This window comes from Echiichthys vipera, assembly GCF_963691815.1.
Source record: "Echiichthys vipera genome assembly, chromosome: 13".
Classification (NCBI taxonomy): domain Eukaryota; kingdom Metazoa; phylum Chordata; class Actinopteri; order Perciformes; family Trachinidae; genus Echiichthys; species Echiichthys vipera.
In genome coordinates, this window is record NC_139838.1 from 25,437,594 (window position 1) to 25,458,001 (window position 20,408).

Consider the following 20,408-nt stretch of genomic DNA (forward strand, 5'->3'; position numbering starts at 1 on the left):
CGCCCCATCACAACCTCCGCTGCAGTGTGTGTGTGTGTGTGTGTCCGTCATTATCCACAGGCTAACGCTACCCAGTGTCTGACTGCAGGACACAGAGGATACTAACACCACACCAGCGTGTCTGTCTCGTGTTTGTTCCCTGAGCTTCACTTTTCTTCGCCTTTACCTCCATCTTACCGTCGTAACATCCACAGGCCTTCATGTCGGCTGCATCTTTTCCGCTTACACGACTAATTCACGAGTCCAAATGACAGACATGCAGAAAGATCTTGTGCACATATTGTTGGTATCCATTCATACATGACAAGCCTCCGTTATCAGTACGTGTTGTTTCACTCCTGCTCTGTTTCTTTCTCCTTGTGTTCCTGCGCTCCGTGTCCACTGGATTTATTGTAGTTCTTCCTCGGAAACCAGGTAAAGTGACGCTGCCGCTGCTGCCGCTGTGATCGGATGTGTGAAATCTGCTTCCTGCGTTCCCCACCGATGGAGCGCTGTCCTTCCTGCTTCCACAAACTTATACGAAAAAATATTAAAGGATGATTTTAAAAGAGAGGAAAATTAAAAAAAAAGGGAAGCACTCCATTGTGGCTTTGCAACGTGTAAAGCAGGTTTCACCGTCCAGTTGTGCTCCTGCTGTGATTTGTTTGGTGTTGAGTTACAAATTGCCCGATGTGAACGCAGGCGACGGTGACATGGCTGAAGTGGTAATTAGTGGTTAGGTGATGTATAGTGTGCTGTGGACTGATGCTGGGACGCAAATCAAGCTGCTTGGAGAGAGAGATCCAGAAAATTCCTTCTGCGCTGGTGTCGCTTTGGAGTTGTGCTTTGCACGACGGTTTGAATAGAAACACACCCGTGATTTCTTTTTTCTACTGTACATGATGAAGCTGTTATTTGGTGGCTGGGTGAATCGCAAACATTTAAGACTCTTTAGTTCAGTCAGTGCATGTCCGTTCTGCCGTTGCATGGAGTAGAACAGTTCAGATTTGGTCCTTGGGCTCATTGGTGTCAATCAATTTAAACTCATCAGTCAATGTTTCCATCCTTTTACTCACTGACTCTTTTTGTGATTGTCTTTTCTCCCTCTCCTTCCTTCCCTTTCTCGCCCGTTTCTACTCTCCTCTACGTATCTCTTTTTTCTCTCCGCTCCTCCCTCCTTTTATCTGTCTTCGTGCGCTCAGTTCGGTGACTCTCAGCAGCTGCGTCTGGTGAGGATCCTGCGCAGCACGGTGATGGTGAGAGTCGGGGGCGGTTGGATGGCTCTGGACGAGTTCCTGGTCAAAAACGATCCATGCAGAGGTGAGTGGCGTTTACTTTCTGACACACGCACACACGCACACACACAGACACACACACACACACACACACACACACACAAACACACACACACAAGCACAGATACACACACATTCAAACCTTCTTTCTCCTCCTCTGTCTCACTTTCTCATTTACTGAATCCTGACTGATATTTGAAAATAATCTCTTGAATTTGGTTCATTTATGAAGTTTTGTTTTTGCGAGTAGCTTCATTTTTATTTCTTTTTTTACGTGTTAACATTCTTATATTTTGTGAGGATGCAGATTCTGTTTTTAGCACCTTTAATCACTTTATCACATCTCAATGTTGTTTTGTGTTTCAAACCAAATTCAAAGAAATCACAAACAAAACATTTTGGATTTTGGAAAATAAACCAAAAATTGTGAACTTAAACTTAAAATATAAAAAGAAATACACAGCTATAATAACTTAAACATAACAATAAAGAGTAGCATGTGCTGGGGCCGATCCTGTCACCAGTTACTAAATCATCTTTATCTGTTAATCTGTCCTTCGTTTAGTTCTCTTCTTATCCTACATCTATCATTTTACTTTGTCTATTGCAAGAGAAGAAGAAGAAGCACTTTATTAATTAACTGAAACAGTAAGAAATTACTATTATTACAATTTGAGGCATTAAGTCCAATAAAGAGCAACAAATCTGTCAAACTTTCAGGTCAGATAAACATTTTTAATGATTGCATGTCGGGAGAAAATGGAATTGAAATGTCTGTATCAGTCAGACGTCATCGGTCGGCCTCCAACACAAACACCCTCTCACTTTACCCTCGACACTTTCGCACCGCCGAGCACAAGTGGCGACGCACGGATCGTCGGAGTGAGCTGAAGGAAGTGACGCTGACCCCCGTCTCACTTCTCTCTCTCCAGTGTTTCCTTCAAGTGCCGTCTACATGCGGTGTCTTTTCCTCGTGTCTCTCTCTCCATCTCTTCTTCCTAAAACCTCTCAACGACTCTACCATATGATCTGGTTTTATTTCTGTATATGCAGACTCTCTCTCTCTCTCTCTCTCTCTCTCTCTCTCTCTCTCTCTCTCTCTCTCTCTCTCCTCGGCCTCTGTCCTGTCTAATCAGTTTCATTCTCTTTCAAATAAAAACAGTAGTATTGCATGGTGCATGGTCCTCAGTTCTCTCCCTCTTCCTCCCCCCTCTCTCTCTCCCTCCCTTCCTTCCTTCCTTCCCTTTTCTCTTTCCCCAGTGCAACATCCAGGACTTAAGATTCTCCGCTCCGATTCCAGTAGCTCCATCTCATCTCGTATAGGTTGGACTTCTCCTCTATCTCCTACGCATTCACTCTCTCCTAACTGCCTGTCTTTCCTCCGCCCCGTCTCTTTTGTTTGTTATTTTTTCTTGCTCTCTCTCCCGTTCTCTTCATCTTCTCTTCTCTGGTTTGTTGGTTTGGCCTTGTTGCTGTGCCTTGCTGACTGTGAACACCGGACTAACGTTATGTCTCCCCACTGTTCTGCTCTTCCTCTCTCCTGACCTCCCTCCCTCCCCCTCTCTCCTCCCGGCTGTTGCCCCTCTCATGCGAGCTCTGAGATCTTGACCTGTTTTTTTGGTTGTTTTTGACAATTTCAGGGGTCACTGACACTCATCCAGACCCCCTTTTGGTGTGTGTGTGTGTGCCTGTGTGTGTGTGCGCGTGTGTTTCCAGGAAGTGATATTTGTGTGTGTGTGTGTGTGTGTGTGACTTTCTTCATTCTGCCATGAGCATGCTGTTATTTCACATTGTCTCTTGTGTCCCTTAGTGACAGTCACTCCTGGCTATTTCTGCTGCCGAGGTATCTACACTTCCTCTCTTTCTGCTCCTCTTTCACTCTTCATCCATCCATCCATCTTTCCGTCCAGCTGTCAGTCTCCATCTTTAATCACAGCTGTCCTCTGTGTTTCCATATATATATGTGTGTGTGTGTGTGTGTGTGTGTGTGCAACGTCTCTAAGTGTGGTCAGGCTCGTGCGTCTTGTCTGTGTGCCACATGTTTGCGTCATGCTTTCCTCACTCACGACAAAGCAGGATTTGGCCAACCCCTGGTCTTTACTTCATCTGATTCTATTCGTTTAAGCACTTCTCTTCTTTAGATTGTTAATTCAAGATGAAATAAAGTAATAAAGACACGACAGAAGAAGAAGAAATAGTCGTGTTTTCATGTTAAAATGAACACCGCTGCCGACGTGTATCGTCTTTCTCTACTCGCACGTGCTTCGCCAAATCTGTGCGACCTAAATGTAAAGAGGCAGTGAGTGTCAAAGACCTGGGCGTGGCCAGCCTGGGTTTCTAATAACGCTGGCTTCAAACGCGGCTCCTTTAACTGCGATGGCTGGTTGGTGGGAGACACAATTACAGGGTGCACCTGGCTGGCTGGCGTTGAGGGGGGACGTAATTGCAGGGTGCACCCGTTTAATTGACCGGCCTTGCTGTTCGGTGGTTGCTAGGGACGATAGCCATGAGGCTAGGAGTTGCACTGCTGCTACGGCTAGCTGCAGCCTTCTTCTCCTCCCTCTCTCTGACTCTTTTCACACTATTTTTCACACCTTTCATTAAGTTTCTCCTCCATCCTTCTCTCTCTCTCTCTCTCTCTCTCTCTCTCTCTCTCTCCCTCTCTCTCTCTCTCCGTCTCTCTCTCTCTCTCCCTCTCTCTCTCTCTCTCTGTGTGGCTGGCTTCTCCAGGCTTGTTGTTGTCTGCTGAGGCTGCTGCACTACTTTCTGTACGAGAATGCTGCTGAGTGTCTTTTGATGAGGGGAGAAACCCCGACTCTCTCCCGCTGAGCATAAACCAGGCATGACCTCCACATGTATTTATACGCAGCAGAGCCGAGGCGCTCCTCCTCACCAAGAAGTGAACATGAATTCAAACTGCACAGCTTGCTGAAAATCACGAGAGAAGAGAGGCTGTGCTTTTTGCTCCCCACCACGCTCGGATGTTTTGAAGCAAATACGCAATGAAAGCAAAACTGGAGACACTTTGCCATTGTTTAAAGCAGGGGTGTGAAACTGATCCAGTAAAGAGTCGCTGTGGCTGCAGGTTTTCATTCCAACCAATCAAGAACACACCTGACTGGACTTACTCCATCACCTGAACTGTCTTCACACAGTTGACTTGTGGACCAGGTGTGTTTTTGATTGGTTGGAGTGAAAACCTGCAGCCACACGGCCCTTTACTGGATCACTTTGACACCCTTGGTTTAAAGGAATGGTTTGACATATAGCCCTCAAAGGTTCCTAGGGCTTATGGGAAAGGTTTTTTGTTAAAGGCCGCTAAAAACAGAGACATCCATATCCAAACATATGAAGAACGTTACACAACACGCTGTTGAGAAAGGCTCCGAAGCGTGAGTTTGACTTAGTAACGTTGTCACCGATGTCCAGTGAGAATTTCAATGAAGTTTCCTTAATCTGAGTTTCAGTTGAACTTGAAAGTCACAGCAACTTCACGACCCTGAGCTCTAATCAACATGACAGGCTGGTGAAAGTTGTGTTTTTTGTGTCTTATTAAATAACCGAATGAGTCCTGACCCCAAGTGAAGGAGTTCAAGTACCTCGGGATCTTGTTCACGAGTGAGGGGACGATGGAGCGTGAGTTTGGTCGGAGCAGCGGGGGGGAGCTGCAGTCGCTCTACCGCACCGTTGTGACGAAAAGAGAGCTGAGGAAGGCAAAGCTCTGGATCTACCGGTCAATCTTCGTTCCTACCCTCACCTATGGTCATGAAAGTTGGGTCATGACCGAAAGAACAAGGTCGCAGGTACAAGCGGCCTAAATGTGTTTTCTCAGGAGGGTGGCTGGAGTCGTTGAAAGGAGCCATTTGAGGTGGTTCAGGATCATCTAGTAAGGATGAACCCTGGGCGCCTCCCTAGGGAGGTGTTCCAGGCACGTCCAGCTGGGAGGAGGCCTCGGGGAAGACCCAGGACCAGGTGGAGAGATTATATCTCCACACTGGCCTGGGAACGCCTCAGGATCCCCCAGTTAGAGCTGGTTAATGTGGCCCGGGAAAGGGAAGTTTGGGGTCACCTGCTAAAGCTGCTGCCCCCGCGACCCGACCCCGGATAAGCGGATGAAGATGAGATGAGATGAGATGAGATGAGATGAGATGAGATTAAATAACTGTACACACGGTGCTGTTTATCTTTCATTTGTGGACGTGTTGCGACGGTGTTTGTAAGCACAACATACAGTGTAATGCGTTGTCATCAGCTGGTATTGCCAACAGTGGCCAGCCTTTAAAATCTAACGTCTTTCTGACTCTGTAACTGGAGCGCGGTCAACTCTGACGTCACCCCCAGTTCGGACCATTACTCCTGGAACAAAACACAGATGTGCAGGTTTTTTTCGACCCTCTATTTGTAACCAGTCGTGGACTCATGATGGATTACGGACTGGACCGTTGCTCGAGTGTTATTGAGCTTTAATTCAACAGGAAAACAAACGAGTGCATTTTCCAACATGTTGAACTATTCCAATTATAATCAGCACTCTTTTGACTCTCTCTCTCGTCGAGAAATTAATCTCAATCGTGCAGAAAATGTTTTCTCTGGCGACGAACAGGGAAAGTGTGAAGTGGGAACAAAGAGCTGTGGAGTTAGCTGATGAATTGGTCTGAGGTGATGACAGTGTCTCCAAGACGACTTGCTGACTTTCGTTGCGTATCGAATTGATTGATTGAGTCCTTCTTTTGCACTCAAACACACTCCCTCACCTCTCCCCCCGACAAAACAACCCAACCAAAGTGCACTTAGGTCTCTCCGAACCCCTCAACCCCTCCACTCGTTCTGCTCACGTGCACTCTCAAATGAAACATGCACGGACTCTGATGTCTGCAGCCAGGGAAGCACCGACTCTCTCCCTCACTCTGCCCGCTGCCTCTGCCGCCCCCTGCTGGAGGAAAAGCTGCGCGCTGACACAAACGAACCGACTAATTCGCCTTCTCTTCCTCTGTTTCCCCGCAGCTCGAGGTCGCACCAACCTGGAGTTGAGGGAGAAGTTCATCCTTCCCGAAGGAGCGTCTCAGGGTCTGGCCGCCTTCCGCACCCGAGGTCGACGCTCCAAACCGGGCTCCCGCAACGCCTCACCCACCCGCTCCTCCTCATCGGCCTCTCACAGTGGCGCCTCTCTCCCCTCCGCTCCCTCCACCCCCGCCACGCCGACAGCCTCAGCATCATCCAGGGTAAGAGCCTCTTTTGTCTTTGGCAGACACTGATCTCAGGCTGTCACGTCCAGAATTTTAAACCTTGAAATACTAGTTTAAAAGAATCAATACCTCCTTTGATACCATGTAAAAAGACACTTTTAATGAATGACCTGCCAACAGTGCTGGTGCAGAAAAGGTCACACAAACAAACACTATGTTGATTTTCTTCCACTGTCAATGTGTTTTACAGCTTTGATACTTTGGACTCATGAATTAAATGTGGATTTTGCAGGGTTTAAAAACATATGGTATTGAAAAGTGTCAAAGTTTTAGCAACCTTACGCTGATCCACTGGTGTGTGTTTTGAGGCTGTGACGTCAAATAGAAACATTGTGAGTCAGTGTGAGGACAAACACTCCAGCAGACTCAATAGTGTTGTTGTCAGTGGATGCGTGTGTGTGTGTGTGTGTGTGTGTGTGTCTGTGTGTGTGTGTGTGTGTGTGTGTGTGTGTGTGTGTGTGTGTGTGTGTGTGTGTGTGTGTGTGTGTGTGTGTGTGTGTGTGTGTGTGTGTGTGTGTGTGTGTGTGTGTGTGTGTGTGCGTGTGTGTGTGTGAATGAATGCACATTAGTGACTTTGTATGTGTGTTTTATGGTTTTACGTTACACATTGTTCAGTTGTTGTTGTTGTTGTCATCCTCCTGTTGTCAAAAATCACCACCATCCTTAACTGTGAAATTTTATTTTTTGTTCTTGTTTCTTTGTTTTGTCTTTCATCTTTTTGCCTTCTGCCCTCGCTCCTGTCACTCCTGCTAACCTGCCTCCAAAAATGTCCTTCCTGCATTGTTGGGTCCTCTGTTTAAAAAAAAAAAATATTAAAAATCAAACCATCTGCTCTTACACAAAAATACACCGTGCTGAACTTCCTGGCTCTCCTACCGCTCCTCCCCTTCCCTCCATTACTCCCTCCTCCATTTGCTTCTCTCTTTTGCTGCTTTGCTCTCCTTCTACTCCTCCCTTCCTCCCTTCCTCCCTCCCTTCCTTCCTTCCTTCCTTCCTTGCTTGCTCCCTTCCCTTCCTCCCTTCAGTCCTCCCATACTCACTCGCGTGACTATGCCAAGCCCTGGCTGGCGTACAGTAAAACTCCAACGCCAACCAAGTGCCACTGCTGCCCAGATCTCGGTCACAGCCACACCACTCCTGGGCACGAGGTAACACACTCACCCCACCCACCCACCCACCCACCTCCCTGCCCCACCCGACCCCCACCCCAACTTGAACGCGCTAAAGCACTAACGCACACTCCCGGGGGCTCACACACACACACCAACGCGTAGAAGTTGTGTTTATTTTTGCTGCTGTGATGTGAAAACTTTTGAAGTTTCGGCGGTTTTCACGTCTGGATTTAAGATGACCTCATCTCCTCGGGGTTGTGAAAATGTTCCGACCTTTGAGAATAAACATGACGTGGTCGTGGAGGCTAAAGACCGAAGGAGATTTTGAAGATTGAAGGGCGATATATCATAAACTGTGTATTCATGACCTTATGAAGATGTTAGAGTACAATTCTGACTTGAGAGAAAGTTGAATGTGGAGAAATCTTAAAAGCAGTTTGAGCAAAAATAACTTTCTTTTTTTAACTTGACCTTTTTTTGTCACCCACTCTTATTATCTGTCGTACCTGACGATAAGGTGATGAATTGAATTATTAAATTCACAAATTGAAAATTTAGGAAACTGTAACAAACCTCTTTTCCCTGTTTTATAGAATTAATGATTAAACAAGAAAATAATCTGCATATTAATCAAAAATGACAACAATCATGAGTTGCAGCCCAGTGATTTACTCCTGTTTTATAAAGCAAAATAATGTGATATAACAAATCCTCATAGTGATGTCCATCATTTGTAGAAATGAGTGTGTTACGATGTCTTTGTGTGTCTAGTTTTCATTTGTTATCAGATATTTGTTGTGTCCATGTCTGTGTGCTGTTTGTTTGTTTGTTTTAGAGTAATATGACGATGTGGTGTTTGTGTCTAATGTGATGCACATCAGTCACATGACCTCCACCGTCAAGTTATCCTCAGCTGATGTTCCCTGTGTTCTCATGCAGGGGGCGACGTCGGGGTCCAAACTAAAACGGCCGACGTTCCACTCGAGCCGAGGCTCGCTGAGCGGAGAGAACGGAGGAACGACGCACGCCAGCAAACCGTCACGGACTGGTGAGACGACGGGCGCCTTGTGTGTCCTCTACACTCATTTAATATTCACTGATCAGTGGAAATAAAAAGAAAATCTATTATAAGTATGTTTTCCATCACATGAAACAAGATTAAGCGTCTACAGTCACACTGGGCAACTATCTGAAATGACAGAAACCATTTTTTGGAGATATTTGATGCTTTGATTTTGTTTGTTTTAGTCTAAGTCTCATCTGCAAACATGGAGTTTATGACCATTTCATAGTTATAAACATAAGGACTCTAAATGTGTCCCAGGGCATTTCCTTTTACACTGAATGTGAGTGTGAGTAGCTGACAGGAAGTTAACAAGGACCCAGGCTGTAGCCTAGCAAGGAAATCCCATTGAAATGTTTATACTGCAGCCAGCCACCAGGGGGCGCTGGTCTGTTCTTAGTTAATTTAAAAAAAATTTTTTTAATTTAAAACCACAAATGTGAACGTTATGTTGGCGCTGGAACGTGTCTGTGAAACATGTCGATTTGAGGAGTAGATGTTGAGACGTCTCCCTGGGTCTCAGCGGTGTGTGAGAAGTTTGACCATCAGACTTTGTTAAATAAAAAATAAGGGGTTGACTGAATTCACAATATAAACCTCAGCCTAAATGTCATTAAACCCTTTTTGTTCCGTAGACCCAAAGCGAGGGGCATCCACAGCCAGCGGGCCGACGAGCCGAGCCGGCAGCCGGGCGGGCAGCAGAGCCAGCAGTCGCCGCGGCAGCGATGCCTCAGACGCGTCAGAGCTACAGGACTCTCGTTCCGTCTGCTCCGACGCCTCGGACACCCCGCGACGACCCGGGGCCAAACCCTCCAAGATTCCCACCATCTCCAAAAAGGCGCCCAGTCCCAAGAACCCCCCGGGAGCTGCGAAGAAATAACTCTCGCCACAGAGAAACTGGAGTAGAACCGATACTCATCGGCCATTTTGGGGGTCCCTCCGCTCGAACAGGGCTTGTGTAGAGTTTCTGCACAATGACTGACACTTTGCAGGGGAAAGAAGGAGATGGATAGGATGAACCTCCTTCTCACTCTTTCCCTGGTCTCATAACTGGACTGAAAACATGCACAAGAGGAGAAGAGTTCTGGTCTGGCAGTCCCAGGCCAGAATCTTTGGGGTCAGAACCGACTTTTCCCCTTTTGGAAACGACCCCGTTTTGCCTTCCAGTCTCCTGTTTCGTCCTTCAAAAGTTCCCCATCAGCGTGGAACCAAACTCCAACTGACTTGACGTGATGCTGCCTTACTTACACTTCTGTCCCGACCAGACAGAGCAATAGACAACAAGTCTTTAAACTGCTTTAGACCACACTGACACACACACACACACATTTTAACACAGAGGCGGGTAGGGAGTGGGACACACCACCACGGCTGCAAAAACAAAAAAAGCCCAAATGACATTAGAAAAAAAAGAAAGGAAGAATTGCGGGTCATTATTTTGGCTTGCGGGCCAGATGCCTCAGCGATGAGTTTCAAAAGAAAATATGCAACGACTGCCATGTCGCTTCCTCCGGACTGGTGGGCGAGGAAAAAAAACGGTCACCTCAGCAGATCTGCAGAAGCAGACACCACGTGTGGAGAGCTCAGGAGGCGGGAAACACTGTCCGACACACACACAGACACACACACACACACACAGACACCGGCCAACCTCAGACTCCGAGGGTCGGTGGTGGTGACGGTGGCGGTGGTGGTGCTGCTGCAGCTGAGGGCAAACACTCGCACACTCAAAGACCGCAGCGCAGACTCCTCCCGGCCGCTGGAACGTTAAGATCAGCCTTGTGTGTGCATTCTAGCAAAGGGCGGTGTGGTTTTGTCACATGCCGGCGTAACAATCCAACACACAAAATCACAAAGCGGCGATAGAAAGGGACTATTTTTACGGTGACACACTCAACTAACAGCACACACTGACAATATACAACACGTGTAACCTAACCCGATGTTAATGACCGTGTTCGCGGAGTTTCGACAACCAGCATGCACTAATTGTCTCGTCCTCCGCAGTTCCACCTTAACGTCTATACGCTGCGTTGCCCTTCGCAACCCGGCAGCACGCGCACACACACACACACACACACACAGACACACACACACAATCTCTCACACAAGGTGTTGTGTTTAAAGTGTGTCATTGTTACAGGAAACGATAGAGGTCATTGACTTGAGTCACTGTATGCAAACATTTTCATTTGCGAATGTCATTTTTTGTTCTTCTTCTCTCGTTGTTCTCTGGTTAATTTATAATCCAGTTGTACTTTTGTTATCTAGCTTGAAAGGAAAGTCTATTTATTTTTCAGTTTCATGTCATATCACCGTCGGCTCAGAGTGATTTAGTATTATGGTTAAAGAAATTGCTTCTTTTTTTTTTTTGTACCGAGGAAAATGTCCGCTCCGCTCTCTGACATTGTTTGCGTGCGTTTTGTTGTAACACGACATTATTCACTAGGTCGCCGACTCCGGTGGCAGCCTTCTTTGTTCTTTCGCTAACGACTACAATTCCCAGACCATGACCAAAGGGGTTTGCCCTTAATGTGTAGAGAGAACTACAAATATGAACGACAGGAGACCCGGGCAGAGCGGACCAATGAGAGCAGGTTTCCTCCCTCATGTCCCGCCCTAGCGTCTCTTCTTCTAGGCTTTTTTTTTGTTTTTTCAAATGCCCGTCATCGACAGGGCCGAGTCGTCTCCGTGTCATCTCAGTGTAAGAGGTGAAGTTTATGAAAAGCTAATGAAATTACAGTAAGAAAGAAGACATCTTAAGGTGATTTTTATTTATTTATTGTCTCTCTGAGGGGAGGGGGGACTCGGGAACGCCGGAGACGAGTCCCCCGCCTTTTTGATGCTGTGCTACTCTCAGTGTGATGACGAGAGCGTGGAGGTGTTACCAGGAGTCCGTGGTGTAAAAGTCAAAAAACTAAAATTATAAACAATTTTTTTGTTCTGTTTTTGTATTAAAAAATATGCTTGCAATAAAACTGCCTCTTGTTTTATTCTTTTTTTGTGGGATTCTTTGTGCGTAAATGAAAATGTTTGTGTGTAAATGAGCTGAAATTATTGAAATTGATTGGTTAATTAATTAAAGGACAACTATTTTGATAATTGTTGAAGTAATTAAAGTTAATTAATTAAAGTTAAAGTGCCCAAAACTTCTTAACATGGTGATTTTTTCTTGATCCGCGTTGATAATAAGTTGAATTTATTCATTTTTACTGAATAAATCAACGTGGACTCTGGGGAACTTATGATTCTCACAATCTTCTGACATTTTATAGATTAAATGATCAATTAATTATCATTTAAGTGACAAAATAACTGTCAGATTAATTGCTATCCAAATGTAATCTGTAGGAGAATGTGGGCTAAGTATCTGTAGGATCTCTTTACTGATAAAATCTTTTTATTTTTGTTGGATTTTTAATACAATTTAGCTTTTTAGTGCATATAAACATAGGATTTCAAGCTTTTCTATGTTTACAAAGACCTGCTCTATGTGTTGTAGTGCTATGTTTGTGTGCATGCATCACTGCCGACATGATTTATAAATTTTCTTTTAATGTAAATATCGATGCGTGATTCAATTCATATGCTTTTAATTTGTTTTATTGTCATTTTTAATGGTGCATTGACATAATTCTCACAAAGGATTTTATTCTTCACGCGGAGCTTACGTGCACATGTGTTTATGGTTTTTGTATCGATCGTAATGAGCTGAGTGGATGTAAGTGTGTTTACAGCCGACAGTCACTCGTGCCTGACAGCAGACCACAGACTCAGAGGCAGGGGCCGGACATTTCTAGGTAATTATCCTGCAACAGATAAGGTCACATCCCATTGGCTCTTCACTTAAACACAGGGGAGATAATGGTGGTGATGGTTGAAAGTCATTTTAATAATGTACTATTTCCCCTGCAGCTCCGTCCCACCGTCTCAGTTCATGTGTGAGAGAGAGGGAGTCTTTGAAAATAACTTTGTCCTGTTTATTCGGTGGTTCCACCGGAGATGATGATGAGGTCTGAGTCCACCCTCTGCAGCTGTGTGCACACACTCACTCCTCTCATTTTCTGTCCACTCTCAATCCATCTACGCCCGTCCACCCCTGCAGTCCATCTGTCATCTCAGACTTGCCTCTCTGATGACAGTCCTCGCTCTGTTCCACCACTTCTGTCTCTCAGGAATGTCATTTTTCATTTTAGCTTGGGTTTTTATGGTTTCAAGGGCACTCTGCTCCCCTTCATTCCCTCTTTGTCACTCCTCATTTACTCCCTCTGTGTTCCTTCACTTCTTCTCTCACTCCTTTCACCATTATCAGACAAAAACCCCCCGAAGTTGCAGACGTGCAAAGGAAAGAAAAACAAAATGGGCAGAGCGTTAATTTCCTGGCATTTGGGACTCGCCCTTTCGGCCAGGACAAAATGAACCGTGGTCACTTTGGTTTGGTCAGTGTTATTCATGCCTTTCAAAGTGACCACAAGCACAGAGCCGCTTTGAAGAAGAGTACACAAACACGGGCTGGCACAGGGCTGAACCTCTCTACTATATTTGAGTCATTTCTTCCCTCCAAGTCCTTTTGGTTTAAACACACACATGCACCCAGTGTGTTTGCATTAGGCCTGCTGCGGGGCAAGCTCGATAAACTAATGAATGGCTCAACAGGAAATGGTGTTGCACAGTTTAGCGCGAAACCTGCCACTTCAGAGCACAAGTGTTCAAAGTTGACCGAAGTGTTTCATGTTCCCTTGAGGCAGATTTACTTTGGAGTTAAAAATTGGCATTTTCCATTTTGTTGGCATGACAGTTACGTTTAAGATTATAGAGCTTTAACCAAAGATGGAAGAAGTGCTCAGATGTTTTACTTGAGTAAAATTAGAAATACCAGTGTATCGAAATGTGAAGTATCGAAAGGAAAAGTCTTCATTATGCAGAATTGCCCATTTCAGAATCATATTTTATTATTGGATTACAATAACAGACGCATTTATGAGCATCACTTAAATGTGGCAGCTGGTAAGAGATGCCAGGAAGTCCACATAATTATTTTGTTTATTATATTTTGTATTTATAATCTGAATCTACAAAATTAGAGTACTTGTCAAATAAATGTAGTGAAGTAAAAAGTGCAATATCTCTAATAAACGTAGTATACTCAAGTAATTACCTCAACGTTGTACAGCTGAAACTGACAAAGGTAGTAAAATATTATCACACAAGTTAGAAATATCTTATCAATAAATAATATTCTGAGTTAAACTAAAATCCCATGAAAATAAAGCATTTAACTGGCAAGCTTGCGCTAACATTTAGAGCTAATTAATGCTATACGAACGTCACAGTTGCATTCATGCTAATCATTATCCACGTGCCGTGTCTGTTTCAAAATACGTTTTTGACTTTATGATGTCAATTAAAGCATTTTGTAGATTTATTGATTTGATGTCTTTTGCTTTTATAAAAGACTTTGAAGAAGTGTTAGCTAGCTTATTTTCTTGCTGCTAGTTTACCGGCTAAAATGCTTTAGTTCCTCTAGCTACTGTTATAAGAGTTTACACAGTGATCCTACTGTAGTATGTAGTATAGTATATAGGTGATCAACACTGTGTGCAACGGCTGGTGTATTTTTATAAAGAAAGTTGATTTTAATAAGGTAGCTAAGCTAGCTAAAAATGGGGTCGTCCCCATGTTCCCAGGGTCCTATGTTCCCCGGTCGCCTAAGCCTTTGCCTTCACTGATTTAACTCAGCATTTTGTCAGGGTTGAGGGTTACGGTTAGAGTCAGGGTTAGGGGGTAGAGTTAGGGTCTACATAGGCCTATTTGCCGGGGAATTCAGCACTGATTGTGGAACTAATAACAGACCGGGGTCACATACAAAGCGGGGAACATAGCCCAGGACCCAGGGAAGCTAATCACTATCCACGTGTCGTGTCTGTTTCAAAATACTTTATGATGTTAACTCTAACATTATGTAGATTTATTGATTTGTTGTATTTTGCTTAAAAAAAACAACTTTGAAGCAGTGTTAGCTAGCTTATTTTCTTGCTGTTACTTTACCGGCTAAAATGCTTTGGTTCCTCTAGCTACTGTTATAAGAGTTTATACAATGATCTTACAATAGTGTGTAGTAAAATATATTGTGTATTTTTAAGAACAAAGTTGGTTTTAGTGAGGTAGCTAGCTAAAAATGATAAGCTAGCTAGCCACAAAGTCTTCTCATCGGGATATTAAGGTAAGTGTGCCCACCAATGGAACAGAAACACTAAGGAGTTGAACGATAAGATGAGCTCGTGAAAAGTAAAAATAACTTGTGTTTTAATTTGTTTATGCCTGATTTGTAGCAAATGGACGAACTGACTGGAGGTTTAAGGAAAAATATAAAGATTTACACATTTACAGTTATATATTGTACTCCTCTGGTAACTTTACTGCCTTTTGTTTTGGTGTTACACTCACAGTTTGACATCTGTGGAGAAATGAAATCCACTGTGAATCCGTCAGTTGTATGTTAGTAGACAACTGTTGCTATTAAACCAGGCATCAGGCCACTTGATGTAGCCAATTCTCGCCAAGAGACTCCACGTTGAGTAGCTATGAAAGGAAGCAGTCATGAGAAGATGAAAAGATAGATGGGTGGAGGTAAGAAGGAGAGAGAGAGAGATGAGGTCTCCCAAAGAGACCACTGGGAGGGGTGATGATGGGATGTAAGCAGGAGAGAGAAGTTTAAAGACTTGAAAGAGGGCGAGAGGCGGAGGTTGGGGTGGGAAACTCCCTCCTGGTTATGAACAACTGTTACACTCTCTGAGCTTCACACACACACACAGGATACACTCACAGCACAGCTCTGCTTTTACAAGAGCTGGGAGAAACCTCTCCCAAGGATTACAATCAGGAAACAATTTCCTGGAGTTATCGTTTTTATAAATTGGATTTAGGAAAGACATCTGGAACCCCAGAGATGTGTGGGTGGGGAGCGCTTCTTGGATGGACGATTAAGTATTCAAGGATGACTGGATAAGAGCTTCCAGCAGTTGATTCCCATGAGGTGTCCGGTTGAAGGTCGACGCACTGCAGGTGTGAACCTCATCTCCGTGTGAGGCCATGGAGGATTGGGAGTCAATCTGACGACACAGCTCTCGGATTTCACTCCGATCTCTGGGGCACCTGCTCATCACTGAAATTGCTTTCTATCCTCCGAGTTTACAACTTCAAAGCGTACACGGTTTTTCCACAGAGGCATAGTTTGTCTGTATTCAAAACACGCTGAAAAAGCTTGTAATTATGCCCTCACTCCCATTATCTCTGTTTCTTTTACTGCACGACTGAGAGGTGAGGGAGTAGTGGATCGGAGGGTGAGGAGGTGTTTTTTTCCCCCCTTCAAGATTAGAGTAAGGTAGAAGAGGAAGGCAAAGGGGGGAGGGAGAGATAAACAGGCAGTTTAAGGCGGTAAACACGTCCAGACCAGAGCCAGCTCTCCTCTAAACACATCTGTCTGAAAGAGGAGGACAAACTGGAGCGAGTAGAGAACACTGTGGTTGTCAGTCTGGAAACACTGGAGGTAAGATAAACTGAATTAAGTTTAGAAAAAGCGGATTATTTGTTAAGATTGGAGATCTCGCAGGGAAGAAGAGACAAGAGCAAACCATGGACTCGGACTTCTCCCGCAGCTTCTCTTGTCTTTGCAAGATGAAGCAGCAGCACATGAGCAAAAGCAGCAGCGTCCTTCCGACCAGATCCACCTCCAGACCCCAACGGACTCTTCTCCACCCCAGGACCCTGCTCCTGCTGCTCCTGCTCTGCCTGTCCCTGTGGAGCCAGCAGGCCGAGGCCCTGGTCCACTCCAGCTTCAGACGGCTCAGCGGCCGCGAGAAGAAGGAGATGCAGAAGGAGATCTTGTCCATCTTGGGTCTGCCGGGGCGACCCAGACCCCATCCGCCGCTGCGACCGCCCTCCTCCGCGCCGCTCTTCATGCTGGACCTGTACCACGCAATGTCGGCTGATGGGGAGGAAGAAGGCAATGAAATCATTGTAAACGGACCCGGGATGGGGAGGTTTGGGGCGGCAGAAAGGTTGGCTCAGGTCAGCCACGCAGTCCTGCCGACCCTCAGCACACACACGCCACCGCTGGGCACGGTGGTCAGCGAGGCCGACACAGTGATGAGCTTCGTCAACCTGGGTGAGTGAACTGTTACTTGTTTGTGTACAGTAGGTGGTCCCTGAACGAAAGAGGCACACAGGAAGTGATGCATTTACATTCTTGGTGTTACTTTGAAGGAAAACCAGACAGTTTGCATGAGCAGTGATCGCAACAATCACTCAAATACTGTACTTAAGTAGTACTTATAATACCCAGAAATTAATTTTTTCAAACTGAAGTATTTAGTATTTAGGACCTTTTGACCAAATGCAAAGTTGCCTACTTATGAGGGATTTACAGGCAAATGACCTTAAGCTCCTGCAGTGTCACATTTGATTCGTTTCAACACGATTTTACTATAAAATCATCTACAAAATATTAAGTAATTACAAGTCGCTTCAGTGCAGTATATATTCATCGTAACAATCTAAATGTTCTTACTGTGAATTCATCAAAGTTATCAGCAGAGATCTCTGGGGGACATGTTTTAATTAGCATCTGCAGTGCACAGATTATCCACCAGGGAGAGAGAACATAAAAAAGGTTTTTCAGGAAAGTATAATTGCTCATGTGGACACAGAAGAGAGAAAGTAATTTATCAAGTATGATAAAAATGGTGTTATAGAAGAGGCGTATTTTGACATTTTTAGAAATACGCTCTCTTGCAGACAATTGGATTGTCAACCACAAGTTTGTTCGCCTTGTTCCGTTTCAGGGGCTGAAGTGACTTGTGACAAATAATGAAAAACAAAAGAGACATTTTACCTTGTCACTGCTCCAAGTCGAGTCATTGTTGACGCTTCTTTCTGTGTTATGGCGAGTGACCGCAGCTGTGAGTCAGTTGTTTCGGATGCTGGGTCGATTGCGATGAAGTAGAGGTGTTTTGTGCTGCATCTGAGCACGATCGCTGTGTTTATACACGGTGTGTCCAAACGCACCGGTCTTTGGGGTGAAACGCTTTAACTGTTCCAATAAGATAAAAACATTTATCCTGCTCTCATATCTGTACGTTTAATATGAAGCTGGAGCCAGCAGGCGGCTAGCTTAGCTTAGCATACAGACTCGACACGGGGGGGAAACAGTTAGCATTTCCACTACCAGCACCTCCAAAGATAACTAGCAAACACGTTAGATCCCATTTGTCAAAAGTACAGAAATAAGGGTAAAAATAACACATTATAGTTTTAGAGGAGAGGTTATGCTCCAGACTATTTCTTGGCCTAATGCAAGGACTTCCAGGAGACACAGTTCAACACATGACCCCTCTTAAAACCACACATTTTATCCGGTAAAACAACAACATATCACATGTTAATGAGTGATCTTCAGATGTGCTCTTAACTCATAACTCTTGACAGACATCTAATTAACGGCGAGGTAATGGATGAATGTATTCCCCCGAATGTGAAACCGTCCTTTAACCAAACGTAGAGAACATTCGTATCAGCAGTTTTGAACGACGGAAGAGTTTTTGACTTTGCGGTTTGGCTCCAACGCGTAACCTCCGAGAGGATGAAATTACACCGTGAGTGAACTGGATGACACTGACGGTGACATGTCGGGGCTATTAACCGCTGTGCAAAATTTCCACAAACGTTCACCCCCACAGAGAGGATTCAAACCAATGTCAGTATGGCCGGACTATATTGGTAGGTTTCCATTTCAACCCAGCATTCCTCAATCCATCAGCCTCGCTCTGCTGCTGCTGCTGCTGCTGCTGCTGCTGCTGCTGCGGACGCACTGGGTATAAAATGTTTGCACCACTTAAGAAGATCTCCTGGACAAATGGGGATTTGCGATAAAACTATAAAATCACATTATCAAACAGAACTGTGACAGTCTTCTAGAGCAGTGGTTCCCAACCTGGGGGGCGTCAAAGATCCAGGGGGGGTCGCGAAGCCCTCTTGATTTTAAGGGGTTTAATAATTTTAATGTAATTAAAATGTTAAATAAATGAGTAGGCTCAGCATTTAATTCATATATGTGACAAAATCAACTAAATCCAAGGGGCCACATTAAACATTTATTTGTGTATTTCAAATTTTAGATAAATGAATAAGTTATAGGCCGATATCACGAGGAACAGAGAGCGTAGGACTTGAACGCCTCACGTGCAGCAGTCGTTGCCGGCCGAAGCTAAGGGAGAGATGGCGAAGCGTCAGGTAGAGGAGACTGCGGAGAATGTCAAAAAGAAAAAGAGCGGCTACCAAGAAAGTTAGATTGAGTTTGGCTTCATAGAAGCAATGGATCCAATTAGAGCAGAATGTATATTTTTAATTTTATAATAATTAATTTTCTTTATTATATTTCAATATGTTACCTGCTTAAATTCATTTTTAAATAAAAATAACTTGTACTTTTAAAAGTACAAGTTCTGAAGCTGTTTTTTAAATTCATTTAAGCAGGAAATATATTTAAATATGTTATAAGAAAAAAGGTTTTTTTTAAAGTACATGTTCTGAAGGAATATGTTGTAATCATACACAGGTTCTCCTCATTGTCCCATGCTGTTATTAAATAACTGAAATATAAAGTATTTCAGTTAAAAGAAGTTATGATGTTCCTTATTTTATTTTTATTTTCATGGTTGGGTCACCAAAGTTTACAATGGTAAAAATATGTGTCCCTTAAGAAAAAGGTTGGGGACCACTGTTCTAGAGGTTTCTGCGTGTTCACCAGTGAAGTGAGAAGATATAAGCTCAAAGGAAGAAACATAAGGTTGCAACATAATGTCTCAAACCTTTAAACCTAACAGTGCAGATCAATAGTGAGCGATCGCTTCTTTAAATGTGATTAAATTGTCCGTATGTGATGAATTTTAGTGACACAGTCGACGAATAACTGGATATAACTGGTACTGATTCATACAGAGCTGAAACTGAATCAGTCTGTTAATCCATTCATCCAGAATATTCATCAACAATTGATCGTTTGAATCATTTTTGAAGCAAAAAAACACAAAAAATATCTGGAACCAGCTTCTAAAATGTGCGTATTTCCCTTTTTGTGCTGAATATGAAAGTAAAGTTCATATCTTTTTAAAAAATATGTAAAAATTGAAACTCCAAGGCACTCTCTTTTACCATTAAAATGCTTTATTGTAATGGTATAGTCAGGTTTATATGTCTGTAGGTCTAACATGAGTGTTCTGTTACATTAAAGACATTTTAGTTGTAAAAGAGAGTTCATTGAAAAACCTTTTTGTTTTTTCTTTGTGTATCTTTATGAGCACATAAAACTAAATGACTTTGAGTCCAGGAAGCACTCCTCCCCAAACACTTATGAATGTTTGTTTGATAAAACAAGCATTTTCAAGACTCTGGGAACTTGTGATCTGCAAATTATTGATGAGTCAATAAGATAAAAGCAGATAAATAATTGTTATGTGCTTCACTGAATATAAGGGGAACACTGTTGCTGTGTCCTTCTGTCCAAACCCCACAGTAGCCTGCCTGATGCCTATCTGTCAAAGCGTAAAACCTAAACATCCTCTTCTCAATGGCTTCCTTCCTCCAACTCCTCTGGACCAGGACGGCGGTCTGCACCCGTGGGAAACATGGTCTCCTCTCTGTGCTCGGGGTCGTT

At 44.0% G+C, this 20,408-nt stretch overlaps 2 protein-coding genes across 14 annotated transcripts in view; both read left to right on the forward strand.

Moving 5' to 3' along the window:
• macf1a (microtubule actin crosslinking factor 1a) overlaps positions 1 to 11,667 on the forward strand; it is a 281,499-nt gene extending 269,832 nt beyond the window's left edge. For 7 of the 13 annotated variants that reach the window (XM_083925588.1, XM_083925590.1, XM_083925596.1 and 4 more), the window contains 8 exons: positions 397 to 414; positions 1,182 to 1,299; positions 2,535 to 2,597; positions 3,085 to 3,117; positions 6,279 to 6,496; positions 7,546 to 7,668; positions 8,572 to 8,680; positions 9,331 to 11,667. In XM_083925588.1, the coding sequence (XP_083781714.1) occupies positions 397 to 414; positions 1,182 to 1,299; positions 2,535 to 2,597; positions 3,085 to 3,117; positions 6,279 to 6,496; positions 7,546 to 7,668; positions 8,572 to 8,680; positions 9,331 to 9,575 (927 nt within the window). In that variant the 3' untranslated portion in view covers positions 9,576 to 11,667. The remainder of the gene's footprint in view (positions 1 to 396; positions 415 to 1,181; positions 1,300 to 2,534; positions 2,598 to 3,084; positions 3,118 to 6,278; positions 6,497 to 7,545; positions 7,669 to 8,571; positions 8,681 to 9,330) is intronic. The other 6 variants (XM_083925594.1, XM_083925592.1, XM_083925598.1 and 3 more) reach the window with 5 other exon arrangements.
• Positions 11,668 to 15,667: 4,000 nt separating this feature from the next.
• bmp8a (bone morphogenetic protein 8a) overlaps positions 15,668 to 20,408 on the forward strand; it is a 40,307-nt gene continuing 35,566 nt past the window's right edge. Inside the window, exon 1 of the mRNA XM_083926111.1 lies at positions 15,668 to 16,862. Coding sequence (XP_083782237.1) covers positions 16,331 to 16,862 — 532 coding nt within the window. The 5' untranslated portion in view covers positions 15,668 to 16,330. The remainder of the gene's footprint in view (positions 16,863 to 20,408) is intronic.